The sequence below is a fragment of the Pseudophryne corroboree genome, chromosome 7, assembly GCF_028390025.1.
Source record: "Pseudophryne corroboree isolate aPseCor3 chromosome 7, aPseCor3.hap2, whole genome shotgun sequence".
Taxonomy (NCBI): Eukaryota; Metazoa; Chordata; class Amphibia; order Anura; family Myobatrachidae; genus Pseudophryne; species Pseudophryne corroboree.
This window is the reverse complement of record NC_086450.1, coordinates 505,808,500-505,824,358: the sequence shown is the minus strand read 5'-3', so window position 1 is coordinate 505,824,358 and position 15,859 is coordinate 505,808,500. Positions and strand designations below refer to the sequence as shown.

The window sequence follows — 15,859 nt, the reverse complement described above, 5'->3', positions numbered from 1 at the left end:
ACGGGTTGGTTTGGACCCCCACCAAAAAAGAAGCAATTAATCTCTCCTTGCACAAACTGGCTCTACAGAGGCAAGATGTCCACCTCATCATCATCCTCCGATATATCACCGTGTACATCCCCCTCCTCACAGATTATCAATTCGTCCCCACTGGAATCCACCATCTCAGCTCCCTGTGTACTTTGTGGAGGCAATTGCTGCTGGTCAATGTCTCCACGGAGGAATTGATTATAATCCATTTTAATGAACATCATCTTCTCCACATTTTCTGGATGTAACCTCGTACGCCGATTGCTGACAAGGTGAGCGGCGGCACTAAACACTCTTTCGGAGTACACACTTGTGGGAGGGCAACTTAGGTAGAATAAAGCCAGTTTCTGCAAGGGCCTCCAAATTGCCTCTTTTTCCTGCTAGTATAAGTACGGACTGTCTGACGTGCCTACTTGGATGCGGTCACTTATATAATCCTCCACCATTCTTTCAATGGGGAGAGAATCATATGCAGTGACAGTAGATGACATGTCCGTAATCGTTGTCAGGTCCTTCAGTCCGGACCAGATGTCAGCATCAGCAGTCGCTCCAGACTGCCCTGCATCACCGCGAGCGGGTGGGCTCGGAATTCTGAGCCTTTTCCTCGCACCCCCAGTTGCGGGAGAATGTGAAGGAGGAGATGTTGACAGGTCGCGTTCCGCTTGACTTGACAATTTTCTCACCAGCAGTTCTTTGAACCCCAGCAGACTTGTGTCTGCCGGAAAGAGAGATCCAAGGTAGGTTTTAAATCTAGGATCGAGCACGGTGGCCAAAATGTAGTGCTCTGATTTCAACAGATTGACCACCCGTGAATCCTGGTTAAGCGAATTAAGGGCTCCATCCACAAGTCCCACATGCCTAGCGGAATCGCTCTGTGTTAGCTCCTCCTTCAATGTCTCCAGCTTCTTCTGCAAAAGCCTGATGAAGGGAATGACCTGACTCAGGCTGGCAGTGTCTGAATTGACTTCACGTGTGGCAAGTTCAAAAGTTTGCAGAACCTTGCACAAAGGGGGTAATTCCAAGTTGATCGCAGCAGGAATTTAGTTAGCAATTGGGCAAAACCATGTGCACTACAGGGGAGGCAGATTTAACATGTGCAGAGAGAGTTAGATTTGGGTGGGTTATTTTATTTCTGTGCAGGGTAAATCCTGGCTGCTTTATTTTGACACTGCAAATTAGATTGCAGATTGAACACACCCCACCCAAATCTAACTCTCTCTGCACATGTTATATCTACCCCCCTGCAGTGCACATGGTTTTGCCCAGTTGCTAACTAAATTCCTGCTGCGATCAACTTGGAATTACCCCCAAAGTTGAAATCATTCTCCACTGCGCTTGAGACAGGTGCATTCCACCTCCTATATCGTGCTCAGTTGTATAGGCTTGAATGGCCTTTTGCTGCTCCTCCAACCTCTGAAGCATATAGAGGGTTGAATTCCACCTCGTTACCACTTCTTGCTTCAGATGATGGCAGGGCAGGTTCAGGCGTTTTTGGTGGTGCTCCAGTCTTCTGTACGTGGTGCCTGTACGCCGAAAGTGTCCCGCAATTCTTCTGGCCACCGACAGCATCTCTTGCACGCCCCTGTCATTTTTTAAATAATTCTGCACCACCAAATTCAAGGTATGTGCAAAACATGGGACGTGCTGGAATTTGCCCAGATTTAATGCACACACAATATTGCTGGCGTTGTCCGATGCCACAAATCCACAGGAGAGTCCAATTGGGTTAAGCCATTCCGCGATGATCTTCCTCAGTTGCCGTAAGAGGTTTTCAGCTGTGTGCGTATTCTGGAAAGCGGTGATACAAAGCGTAGCCTGCCAAGGAAAGAGTTGGCGTTTGCGAGATGCTGCTACTGGTGCCGCCGCTGCTGTTCTTGCGGCGGGAGTCCATACATCTACCTAGTGGGCTGTCACAGTCATATAGTCCTGAGCCTGCTCTGCTCCACTTGTCCACATGTCCGTGGTTAAGTGGACATTGGGTACAACTGCATTTTTTAGGACACTGGTGACTCTTTTTCTGAGGTCTGTGTACATTTTCGGTATCGCCTGCCTAGAGAAATGGAACCTAGATGGTATTTGGTACCGGGGACACAGTACCTCCAACAAGTCTCTAGTTGGCTCTGCAGTAATGATGGATACCGGAACCACGTTTCTCACCACCCAGGATGCCAAGGCCTCAGTTATCCGCTTTGCAGCAGGATGACTGCTGTGATATTTCATCTTCCTCGCAAAGGACTGTTGGACAGTCAATTGCTTGGTGGAAGTAGTAAAAGTGGTCTTACGACTTCCCCTCTGGGATGACCATCGGCTCCTAGCAGCAACAACAGCAGTGCCAGCAGCAGTAGGCGTTACACGCAAGGATGCATCAGAGGAATCCCAGGCAGGAGAGGACTCGTCAGAATTGCCAGTGACATGGCCTGCAGGACTATTGGCATTCCTGGGGAACGAGGAAATTGACACTGAGGGAGTTGGTGGGGTGGTTTGCGTGAGCTTGGTTACAAGAGGAAGGGATTTACTGGTCAGTGGACTGCTTCCGCTGTCGCCCAAAGTTTTTGAACTTGTCATTGACTTATGATGAATGCCCTGCAGGTGACGTATAAGGGAGGATGTTCCGAGGTGGTTAACGTCCTTACCTCTACTTATTACAGCTTGACAAAGGCAACACACGGCTTGACACCTGTTGTCCGCATTTCTGTTGAAATACTTCCACACCGAAGAGCTGATTTTTTTGGTATTTTCACCAGGCATGTCAATGGCCATATTCCTCCCACGGACAACAGGTGTCTCCCCGGGTGCCTGACTTAAACAAACCACCTCACCATCAGAATCCTCCTGGTCAATTTCCTCCCTTCCTCCTCATCCTGGTGTACTTCAACACTGACATCTTCAATCTGACCATCAGGAACTGGACTGCGGGTGCTCCTTCCAGCACTTGCAGGGGGCGTGCAAATGGTGGAAGGTGCATGCTCTTCACGTCCAGTGTTGGGAAGGTCAAGCATCGCAACCGACACAATTGGACTCTCCTTGTGGATTTGGGATTTCGAAGAACGCACAGTTCTTTGCTGTGCTTTTGCCAGCTTGAGTCTTTTCATTTTTCTAGCGAGAGGCTGAGTGCTTCCATCTTCATGTGAAGCTGAACCACTAGCCATGAACATAGGCCAGGGCCTCAGCCGTTCCTTGCCACTCCGTGTGGTAAATGGCATATTGGCAAGTTTACGCTTCTCCTCCGACAATTTTATTTTAGATTTTTGAGTCCTTTTTTTACTGATATTTGGTGTTTTGGATTTTACATGCTCTGTACTATGACATTGGGCATCGGCCTTGGCAGACGACGTTGATGGCATTTCATCGTCTCGGCCATGACTAGTGGCAGCAGCTTCAGCACGAGTTGGAAGTCGATTGTCAAAGTCAGAAAAATATCTCTATGCACACTGCCATATTTGCACCTCATTCAGGTCCGCGCTGCGCATGCGTACGCTCTCCCGTGAAGGCGCATACCCGCAATAGCGTGCACCCGCAGGCGCACGATATGCGTATTTACGGTAGAGTTTATGTAATCGTAGCGTGCGACTCTTTCGTTACATATTTTCAATAATAATGTATTTTATAGATCATGGTCCCTTTGATAGATTCTGAAAGTTTGGTTAACATAGAATGTTCCTGAACAGAGAGATTCCTCTTTGTATTGTACGAAGGGTCTAACAGGGGTCATACAGTAGTGTTTGGTACCCATCGGAAGAGTATTTAAATAGCAATATTCCGGTGTTGGTTTGGAGCGGATCAATCGCTCGTGCGAATAGTTATGAACATAAGAAGTTTATGTTCATTTACTATTATTTGTTCTTACTTAGTCATGCGGCGGGAAAACCAGTATCCCACCCACCTGAACAGTTGGAAACAGTCACAGCCCACCTGTATGAATCAACCTAAGACCTTTTGTTATAATGCGAAGCCGAATTCCTGTGTCCAATGGACAATGAGATTGTAGGGACCATTGAATTGTATTGTGTGTGGGGCATAAATAGGCAGGCCGACCATATCCAACTTCACTCTCTCATCAACGGTTCTCATTGCTGATAACCGGGAGCTGGATATCGAGGCGCTTGCGATCGTTTCCCCTTGTGCGTAAGTTTTCTCCGTAATCATATTGTCTTACTGTGAGCCATCTCTCTCTCTCCCTCTCTTCTCTTTCTCTCGTATTTTCCCTTGATTAGACTTAATTGTATTGTATAGTATTTCCTGTTTAGTTATCTGGTTAGTTGGTTTATGTTATATTGTAGTGTATGCTTTGTACTGTGATTCTTTTTGCAAGTATAATAGTCATAATACATATAATAGGCTTTGGACCCTAAACCCAGGTATCTGTGTATTCCTTATAGTGTTAAGTGTTCACAGAGCGTCGGTGATGCTAAAGCAGCTTTGTAGTTAATTAGGTTACACCAGGTTGCACTTACACTCTGTCTCTACACTAAAGTATACTGTGTATCTCATTGTTAAAGGTATAGATATAAAGGTTTAACGTTGTGAGCGTCTGCGCCGCTGGTGATCTCCTCGTGGTCCCGAGCGTCCGCTACGCCATAGCGAATCATTTCGTTAGTCGGCAACCAATAGCGTGCCTGCCTGTGATCACTAAGCCGTAAGCGAACGTGACGCTTGAGCGTCTCGACTACGGCTGAGCGATCGCTACGCAACTTGCGTACCCTTACGGTACTTTTTACGTAGATAGCGTACAGTGTTCTTAGACCTCTTAAAGTGTTTTATATAAGATAAATATTTAGCTTTATCAATATCTTGATCTTTCCCTAATTTTGGAACCTCAACATTTTTGTTCTGCATAGGCACAACTAAAAGGCACCTCAGGTAAACAATGGAGATGGATGGATACTAGTATACTTATGGATGACGAGCGACTGCCGACACAGAGGTAGCTACAGCCGTGGACTACCGTACTGCATCTGCTGCTAGTATAGACTGGATGATAATGATATAAAAAAAAAATATATATATATATATATATATATATATCTCACTACTGCAGGACAGGTATATATTATATAATGACGGACCTGCTGGACACTGTCAGCACTGCAGACTCCTAAAGTAAGCTACTAGTATCAAGAAGATAAAAAAAAAAAACACAGGTAGGTGGTATACAATTATGAGTGGACGAGCGACTGCCGACACAGAGGTAGCTAAGGCCGTGGACTACCGTACTGCGTCTGCTGCTAGTATAGACTGGATGATAATGATATAAAAAATATATATATATCACTACTGCAGCCGGACAGGTATATATTATATAATGACGGACCTGCTGGACACTGTCAGCACTGCAGACTCCTAAAGTAAGCTACTAGTATCAAGAAGATAGAAAAAAAAAAAACACAGGTAGGTGGTATACAATTATGGGTGGACGAGCGACTGCCGACACAGAGGTAGCTACAGCCGTGGACTACCGTACTGCGTCTGCTGCTAGTATAGACTGGATGATAATGATATAAAAAATATATATATATATCACTACTGCAGCCGGACAGGTATATATTATATAATGACGGACCTGCTGGACACTGTCAGCACTGCAGACTCCTAAAGTAAGCTACTAGTATCAAGAAGATAGAAAAAAAAAACCCACAGGTAGGTGGTATACAATTATGGATGGACGAGCGACTGCCGACACAGAGGTAGCTACAGCCGTGGACTACCGTACTGCGTCTGCTGCTAATATAGACTGGATGATAATGATATAAAAAATATATATCACTACTGCAGGACAGGTATATATTATATTAATGACGGACCTGCTGGACACTGTCTGTCAGCAGAATGCATTTTTTATAGAATAAAAACACCACACGACAAGTGTTTAACTTTTTCAGGCAGACAATCACAATATACTGGTGGTCAGTGTGGTCACTGGTCAGTCACACTGGCAGTGGCACTCTGGCAGCAAAAGTGTGCACTGTTAAATATGTACTCCTGGCTCCTGCTATAACCTATAACTGCTCCCCAGTCTCCCCCACAATTAAGCTGTGTGAGCACAGTCAGATATTATACATAGATGATGCAGCACACTGGGCTGAGCACAGATATGGTATGTGACTGTGTCACTGTGTATCGTTTTTTTTCAGGCAGAGAACGGATTATATTAAATAATAATAAAACTGCACTGGTGGTCACTGGTCAGTCACTAGTATAACTAACTACTATCAGCAAAATTCTGCACTCTCTGAGTACTCCTCCTAAGCTCCAGTAAATGAAGTGTCTCACTCTCACTCTCTATCTATTTCTAAACGGAGAGGACGCCAGCCACGTCCTCTCCCTATCAATCTCAATGCACGTGTGAAAATGGCGGCGACGCGCGGCTCCTTTTATAGAATCCGAGTCTCGCGATAGAATCCGAGCCTCGCGAGAATACGACAGCGGGATGATGACGTTCGGGCGCGCTCGGGTTAACCGAGCAAGGCGGGAGGATCCGAGGCTGCTCGGCTCCGTGTAAAAAAAGCTGAAGTTCGGGCGGGTTCGGATTCCGAGGAACCGAACCCGCTCATCACTATGTGGTGGGGGGGGCAAATAATTTTGTCGCACCTGGGCCCACCGCTCGCTAGTTCCGCCACTGTCGCCTATAGTATATAAATAGTATACAGTATATACACTTATCTTTAGTTGCGTTATCTTCTCCGTTAACCCTTTGCCAGGGCCGGCTCCGGGGCTTGTGGCGCCCCGGGCGGCTTTAGGGGGCGTGGCTTTGTACAGGGGGCGTGGTCATCTACGCCCCCTGTACAGCTGAATTGATGTGCGGTGCGTGATGACGTCATCACGCACCGCACAGTAAAGGACCTCTCCAGGAAGGGAAACTAGACTCGTACGCGTCTAGTTTCCCTTCCCAGTGGTAGCGGCCGGGGGCAGCGGGCAGCGGGCAGCAGGGGGCACACACCAGCAGCGGATCTTGCCCTGGTGCGGCGCCCTCCGGAGGACTTTTGCCCGGCGCCCCGGGCAAAAGTACTGCTTGCCCGTGGCAAGATCCGCTACTGCCCTTTGCTGAGTAGCAGGGTGTGTTAACAACGTGGAAACATTCCTTTCTGCATTTTTAACAAGAAAATGAATATCCTGAATAGAGCCCTTAGTGTCTGACACAGAGGAAGAGGGAATGCAGAAATGTCATCTTTAAACTGAGTGAATACATTTAGGAAATAAAATGGGGGGGGGGGGGGGGGGGGGGCTGGACTGCACCTCTAATGATATTAAGAGGTGCTATCATGCTGAGGCTTCTATTACTATGTGCAGCCTACCCCCCTTTTTACCTCTATATTTGTGTATATATTGTACACTTGGAAGTGAGGTTGCTTCATTATGGTATTGGCACCCCTCCCATTCACCCTCAGGTGTTTTCATTAGCAATGGTTCCTACATTTCAGATCATGCATTAATAAGGGCTCTATAGGAAGGTAAGACCTTGATAAAATTATAGCATATGATAGTATTAGAGATGTTAGGGACCCATGTGATCAAGTCACCTGACCGCGGTACATGGGTCCGCATATCTGCGCAAATGTGTGCTAAGAACTTCACTTATACTCCATGTTAAATTATTCTCCCTATCAGTGTTCTTGTTCTACTTATAATCCATGTTAATTGTGTCAGTGTTCTTAGTGCTATGAGTGTGCATCGGCATCTCTTTTCCTCCAGCGCTGAATACATTTAGTAAATACGGAGCTCTTACCGCCTCCCTGGCTGTTCCTGCTTTTATCCTCGTGCCTTGGGTGGTTTCTGTGCTGGGGCACACAAGAGAGAGAGAAAGAAAGAAAGAAAGAGAGGGAGAGGTAGAGAGCGCAAGAGACAAAGAGACAATAAAAGAAAGAAGAAAGAGGCTTGGGAGAGGATCCTTGCTCTGCTATCAGCTGATCTGTCCGTACACTGCAACTGTTACAATGAGAGTCGACATACAGTGCTTTCTAACACTGGCAGGAAAGAGTTACACAGACACGGAGCGAGTTACATTACGCCACGCATGGAAGACTTTATTTACTTATGCTGCTGTTTACACCTCACTACAGTATTCCTCAGCTCCGGCTCTGCCTCCACCAGACTGAACCGGCAGGGCAGGCAGCTGTGTTATAACTAGAGATGTGCACCGGAAATTTTTCGGGTTTTGGTTTTGGATTCGGTTCCGCGGCCGTGTTTTGGATTTGGACGCGTTTTGGCAAAACCCCCCTGAATTTTTTTTGTCGGATTCGGGTGTTTTTTTTTCAAAACCCCTAAAAAAAACAGCTTAAATCATAGAATTTGGGGGTAATTTTGATCCTATAGCAGTGGTTTCCAAACTTTTTGGAATCACGGCGCCCTAGAATATCAGCACCCCTAGGCCAAAAATTTCTTATTAGAAATTTAGAAAGAAATATTACATTAAGTACATTGCATTTATATGTCATCCTTAGGATCAGTTATGTGGTGAGAGACAAGATTTGCTTCTGTTTGGCCACATATTTTATGACTGGCAGCCACAAGCACTGATTTTGCCTATTATATTGACCATGAATAATTTGAATTGGTCCTGGACCACCAACCCAGGGCACCCCTGCAAGTGTCCCGAGGCACCCCTGGGAGCCACGGCACACAGTTTGGGAACCTCTGTCCTATAGTATTATTAACCTCAATAACCATAATTTCCACTCGTTTCCATCTATTCTGAACACCTCACACCTCACAGTATTTTTTATAGTCCTAAATTTGCACCGAGGTCGCTGGATGACTAAGCTAAGCGACCCAAGTGGCCGGCACAAACACCTGGCCCATATAGGAGTGGCACTGCAGTGTCAGACAGGATGGCACTTAAAAAAAATTGGCCCAAAACAGAACATGATGCAAAGAAAAGAGAAAAATAGGTGCACTGTGGTCGCTGGACGGCTAAGCTAAGCGACACAAACACCTCAATATCACAGGAATTATTTATTCTAATCAATGGTATTATTGGTCAAAATCACTGGAGGAAAATGACAAAATCACTGGAATTTAATGGCAGTAATGTCGGGAAATATATCAAATGGCAGTACCACTGGACATATACGGAAGTGTCAGACAGGATGGCACTTAAAAAAATAGTCCCCAAACAGCACATGATGCAAAGAAAAGAGAAAAAGAGGTGCACTGTGGTCGCTGGATGGCTAAGCTAAGCAACACAAACACCTCAATATCACAGGAATTATTTGTTCTAATCAATGGTATTATTGGTCCAAATCACTGGAAGAAAATGACAAAATCACTTGAATCATTTGGCAAGATCACTGTAATTAATAATTAATTATAAATCACTGATATTAATTGGTAAAATCTCGCTATCGCCTGCCTAGTGAAGTGGTATCTAGATGAGATTTTGTACCGGGGACACAATAACTTCATCAATTGTCTAAATCCCAATGCACTAATGGCGGAAAACGGGCGCACATCTAACAGCGCACTGATTATACTGAGAACTGATTATACTGAGCACTGATTATACTGATCACTGATGACACTACGGAGAACTGACACTGAGCAGCGAGAACAGCACTGGACTATTGTACTGTAGTATACTGGTCACCACAATGCAGCACTGACACTGAGCACAGATATTAAGCACTGATCAGGATACTAGAAGTGACACAGAGCAGCAAGATACAGCAATGGCCTACTGTACTGTACTACTATATATACTGGTGGTCACCAAAATGCTGCACTGTACTACTATATACTGCTCACAACAATGCAGCACAGATATGGATACTTGAAGTGACACGGAGCTGCAAGATACAGCAGTGGCCTACTGTACTGTACTACTATATATATCTGGTGGTCCCCAAAATGCTGCACTGTACTACTATATAGTATACTGGTCACACAACAATGCAGCAGATATTGAGCACTGATCATCAGGATACTGTCTAAAACGGAGTCTGACACGGAGCTGCAAGATACAGCAATGGCCTACTGTACTACTATAATTATATACTTGTGGTCCCCAAAATGCTGTACTGTACTACTATACTGCTCACAAACAATGCAGAACAGATATGGATACTTGAAGTGACACGCAGCTGCAAGATACAGAAATGGCCTACTGTACTGTACTACTATATATATATACTGGTGGTCCCCAAAATGCTGCACTGTACTACTATACTGCTAACAAACAATGCAGCATAGATATGGATACTTGCAGTGACACGGAGCTGCAAGATACACCAATGGCCTACTGTACTGTACTACTATATATATATATACTGGTGGTCCCCAAAATGCTGCACTGTACTACTATACTGCTAACAAACAATGCCGCATAGATATGGATACTTGCAGTGACACGGAGCTGCAAGATACACCAATGGCCTACTGTACTGTACTACTATATATACTGGTGGTCACCAAAATGCTGCACTGTACTACTATATACTGCTCACAACAATGCAGCACAGATATGGATACTTGAAGTGACACGGAGCTGCAAGATACAGCAGTGGCCTACTGTACTGTACTACTATATATATCTGGTGGTCCCCAAAATGCTGCACTGTACTACTATACTGCTAACAAACAATGCAGCATAGATATGGATACTTGCAGTGACACGGAGCTGCAAGATACACCAATGGCCTACTGTACTGTACTACTATATATATATATATACTGGTGGTCCCCAAAATGCTGCACTGTACTACTATACTGCTAACAAACAATGCCGCATAGATATGGATACTTGCAGTGACACGGAGCTGCAAGATACACCAATGGCCTACTGTACTGTACTACTATATATATCTGGTGGTCCCCAAAATGCTGCACTGTACTACTATATAGTATACTGGTCACACAACAATGCAGCAGATATTGAGCACTGATCATCAGGAGACTGTCTAAAACGGAGTCTGACACGGAGCTGCAAGATACAGCAATGGCCTACTGTACTGTACTACTATAATTATATACTTGTGGTCCCCAAAATGCTGTACTGTACTACTATACTGCTCACAAACAATGCAGAACAGATATGGATACTTGAAGTGACACGGAGCTGCAAGATACAGAAATGGCCTACTGTACTGTACTACTATATATATATACTGGTGGTCCCCAAAATGCTGCACTGTACTACTATACTGCTAACAAACAATGCAGCATAGATATGGATACTTGCAGTGACACAGAGCTGCAATATACACCAATGGCCTACTGTACTGTACTACTATATATATCTGGTGGTCCCCAAAATGCTGCACTGTACTACTATATAGTATACTGGTCACCCAACAATGCAGCAGATATTGAGCACTGATCATCAGGATACTGTCTAGAACGGAGTCTGACACTGAGCTGCAAGATACACCAATGGCCTACTGTACTGTACTACTATAATACTGGTGGTCACCACAATACAGCACACTGAGCACAGATATTTGCAGCAGACAGAGCAAAGATATTGAGCTTTTCAGGCAGAGAACGTAGCCACGTCCTCTCCGCTCAATCTCCAATGCACGAGTTAAAATGCCGGCGACGCGCGGCTCTTTATATGGAATACGAATCTCGCGAGAATCCGACAGCAGGATGAGGACGTTCGGCCTCGTTCGGGTTAACTGAGCAAGGCGAGAAGCTCCGAGGCTGCCTTGGACCCGTAAAAAACACGTGAAGTTCGGGGGAGTTCGGATCTCGATGAACCGAACCCGCTCATCTCTAGTTATAACCGGTCTTATTCTGTCAGTGGGTATAGGACCCCAGAGCCGGCCCTAACCAATATGATGCCCTAGGCAAGATTTTGGCTGGTGCCCCCTAGCACCACCGCTAGTTCTGCAGGAGTTGCCTGGCATGAGTCAGCTGGCAGCTCTGCTAACGTCGTTCGCCTTTTGTATGTGAAAATGCATCATAATATTTGCATTACTATGTGGCTAGGATGCACAAGCAGCTTCTGCTGATTAAAATGATATGCGGCATGCCTATATTCTATGTGTGACTGCGGCTGTATCTGCATACGAAATGCTATATTACAGTGATTTACAGGAATACACTGCAATGTAGCATTTCGTATGCAGATACAGCCGCAGTCACACATAGAATATAGGCATGCCGCATATCATTTTAATCAGCAGAAGCTGCTGGTGCCCCTAAGCATACCAAATGCCCTAGGCATTTGCCTAGTTTGCCTATGCCTAAGGCCGGCTCTGTAGGACCCACAGATGTGATCACAGCCCTAGAACCTCTAATGCATTAAAACCATCCTGAGAACAAGTAGAGATGACCATCGATGGATAACAATCATAAATATAGTCTTTATTTTAATATTAGGCTTAAAAATAGGGTATGGTTAATAAGGCTAGAGATACAGTAGTGAAATGTTTCTATAATTATGATAAAGAGCGTTATGGAACGTTATTGGGACAATTTGAAAATCGCCAAATTTCTTAAAGGGAAATGTTCAGGAAACCACAGAGGAAAATAAAACACAGTTTTAAAAATCGCCACATTGCCGTCCTGATCTTTATTATGGTTGGAAAACGAATTGTGAGACGTATGAAGACATGTTTTCATTAATCACAGTAATCCCACCTGTAAAAAAAACAGCTGAAAATAGAGATAATTGTCAGAAATGAGGTAGCTCCGCGTTATTCTCACATTCCCAAAGTTAGGAATCCAAAGAACAAAGGGTTGCTGGTAATTCAGGAGGGGGGTAAATTTACTAAGATGGGAGTTCTATTTTAGATGGGATGTTGCCCATAGATTCTACTTCTCATTTATCTAGCACCTTCTAGAAGATAATGGGGGTAATTCCAAGTTGATCGCAGCAGGACATTTTTTAGCAGTTGGGCAAAACCATGTGCACTGCAGGGGGGGCAGATATAATATGTGCAGAGAGAGTTAAATTTGGGTGTGGTGTGTTCAATCTGCAATCTAAATTGCAGTGTAAAAATAAAGCAATGAGTAGAGGTGAGGGCTGCGCTTAATCACCAGCTATATTTAGGCAGCAGCTGTGCAAGCAAATGGAGGGGATCCACACTCCCTTCCGATATAGACAATGAAAATGTGGGTGTGTTACACTGCGCTTACCATATAGCTTTACAAGTGCCAAATTTTAGTGAAAAACTGTATTCCAATATATGCAAAATCAAGAGGAAGCATGTAAATCATACTTGCCTACTTTTGAAAAAGCATTTCAGGGAGATTGTGAAAATAACACCTACCAGCGCGGGCGTGTACCGCTACATCTGAAAGGCGTGTCATGAAAATGACTTACATCCAAATGTAAATGAGCCCCAAAGTTAGTAAGATCTATTTGTTGAAGAAAAGACACTAATATTTTGCAGCATTTGTTTGTGTATTGTGTTGTACAAGAGGTTCCATATACTGTAAGTGGCCATAGGGATCATTGTGCCTTATAACCAATATAGGGAAATGGCACTAAGGATCCCATTTGAATGTATGTATCTCTGATTTATTTTTCCCCCAAGAATGAGGGAGATTGATGGACTTTTCAGGGAGTGAGGGAGATTGCTGCTATTTCAGGGAGTCTTCTGCAGAATGAGGGAGGGTAGGCAACTATGATGTAAATATACAAAAATGTTTATTAATAATAAAATAAAAGATTATAATAACCTAATACCGGTATACTATACAGGTAGGACAAAACATATAGACAAACACAAAAACACAAAATATAAAAAAGGATAGTATTTTGTGGGGTAGACTACATACACAGAATTGCGTTTTACTCGTCCCCCATAATAAAAGTCCAAATGGATTAACTGGAGAATGAGGCACGAGTATAAGTGCCTGAATGTTTATAAAACACCCTTTGCTGGGATGTAAATCCGTTTCTTATGTCCAGAAATCAAAGTCAATGTTGTATATGAGAGCAGTTTTACTCACAGTAATAACAGGTGTCCGTAGTGAGCAAAGATTGTCCCTGGTATGCAGAAAAGTTATCTGTCACTGGTGCTGAAAAGGGAAGAAATCCAAGAGTCTGCCGGCAGACTGAATCACTTGTGCTGAGATCGACCGGTTTCGCCTGAACCCAGGCTTCATCAGGATAACTGAGCAGTGTGATGTTCATGGATTATATCCCTGCTGGGCCTTGTATTTCCGCCCACACTCCGATGCCATGCGGAGCATCACTTCCGCCCTTATTATAGTTAATGCTGTTTAATGAGGCTGATTTTGTCCCCTTCTTAAACGGGACTTCCAGTTTATGTTATTTGCAAGTATCTCCATTTAAACAGGTAGGGACAGAAACAGAAATAATAATAAAAAAAAAAAACCACACAGGCAACATAAAACATAGGACACAAGGTATATGGATATTTATAGGAAAAATAGATAAAAGTTAGAGATTTTATAAGACATTTCATAGATTTTGTATAGATTTTTTTTTGGGGGGGGATAAAATAATAAAAATAAAAATAATAATAATAAATATAACAAAAAGTAATATTAGTAATAAGTAGTGAGTAATCGAAAATGACTCTAGTAGTTTGCAGAGATCTGAGAGATAGGAACCACTAATTAAGATGATAAATCCGCGCAACGTATATGTTGGGTAACTCATATATAATACATGCCTATAACATAACTAAATAGTGCACCTACAAACAGGAATGGATGTATGGGGCTGAGGTGTATATGGGATGTATCTGGAAAAACACATACTAGTAGAGCACATATACCATGTATCAATTATTTAGTACACACATAGAATGGAATGGATATATAGAGCTGAGGTGTATATGGGATGTATCTGTAAAAGCACATGCTAGTAGAGCACATATATCATAAATTGATTATTCACATGGGAAGGATGTAGGTCAATTTCTTCATTAAGACCTTTGGGGAGAGGGTTTCCAGTTTGAATATCATCCGTGCTTCTTCTTTCAGAAGGAGATTGTCCCAATTTCCTCCTCTCCAAGGTTTCTTCACTAATTTGATCCCTACAAATTTTAGATCTGAGGGGTCACTCTTGTGTTTCATCTTGAAATGGTCCGGGACATTGTGGTTCTCTTTGTTGTTTTTAATTTTATTAAGATGTTTGTTTATTCTGATACATAATTTCCAAAAGGTCTTTCCAACATATTGGAGGCCGCAGGGGCACGTGATGAGATATATCACCCCAACGGAGTTGCATGTAATGTGATCTTTTATTCTTAATTCCTTTCCCGTGGTATTTGAAATAATGGTTTTTACTGGTTTGGTGGTAGAACATCTTGATTTTTTACATGCGGCACAGTTGTTGCAGGCATAAAAGCCTGATGTATTCACTAACCACGTGAGCAGATCTTTCTTGTCCTGTTTCTGGTAACTTTTCACAAGTCTGTTCCTGATGGTAGATGCTCTTCTGTACACCACTTTTGGTGCAGTAGGGAGAATGCTTCTTAGCTCCTCATCGGCTGTAAGGATATGCCAATGCTTCTTAAGGCTCTGTTCCAGTAGAGTTCTTTGGCTGGAGTAATTAGTCAAAAACAGAAGTTCATGATGATTGGTTTCTTTGTTGGTTTTGTAAGTCAGTAGGTCTTTCCTTTCCATGTTGTTGATTGCTTCTACATCTTTCTTCAGATTTTCGTGGCTATATCCCTTCTCTTCAAATAGGTTGACCAAATGATTCATCTGGATATCACTATCCTTTGCCTTCGAGCAGTTCCTCCTAATTCTTCTCATCTGGCCCCTGGGGATGTTAGAGATCCATTTTGGATGATGGTTGCTTTTAGCATTCAGGTAGTTATTACAATCTACTTTCTTGACGTATGTTTTGGTCTCAATTCTGTTATCTTCAATAAATATATTGAGATCAAGGAAATTTAGAGATTCGTTACTTATT

The 15,859-nt window shown here is 43.6% G+C and overlaps 1 protein-coding gene across 4 annotated transcripts in view; it reads right to left on the bottom strand.

Annotated features, from left to right (window-relative positions):
• LOC134945845 (uncharacterized) overlaps positions 1-14,119 on the bottom strand; it is a 183,795-nt gene extending 169,676 nt beyond the window's left edge. For 2 of the 4 annotated variants that reach the window (XM_063935366.1, XM_063935372.1), the window contains exon 1: positions 13,921-14,119. In XM_063935366.1, the coding sequence (XP_063791436.1) occupies positions 13,921-14,104 (184 nt within the window). In that variant the 5' untranslated portion in view covers positions 14,105-14,119. Of the gene's footprint in view, positions 1-7,753; positions 7,983-13,920 lie in introns of those variants that run through there. The other 2 variants (XM_063935367.1, XM_063935368.1) reach the window with 2 other exon arrangements.
• Between the last annotated feature and the right edge of the window lie 1,740 nt (positions 14,120-15,859).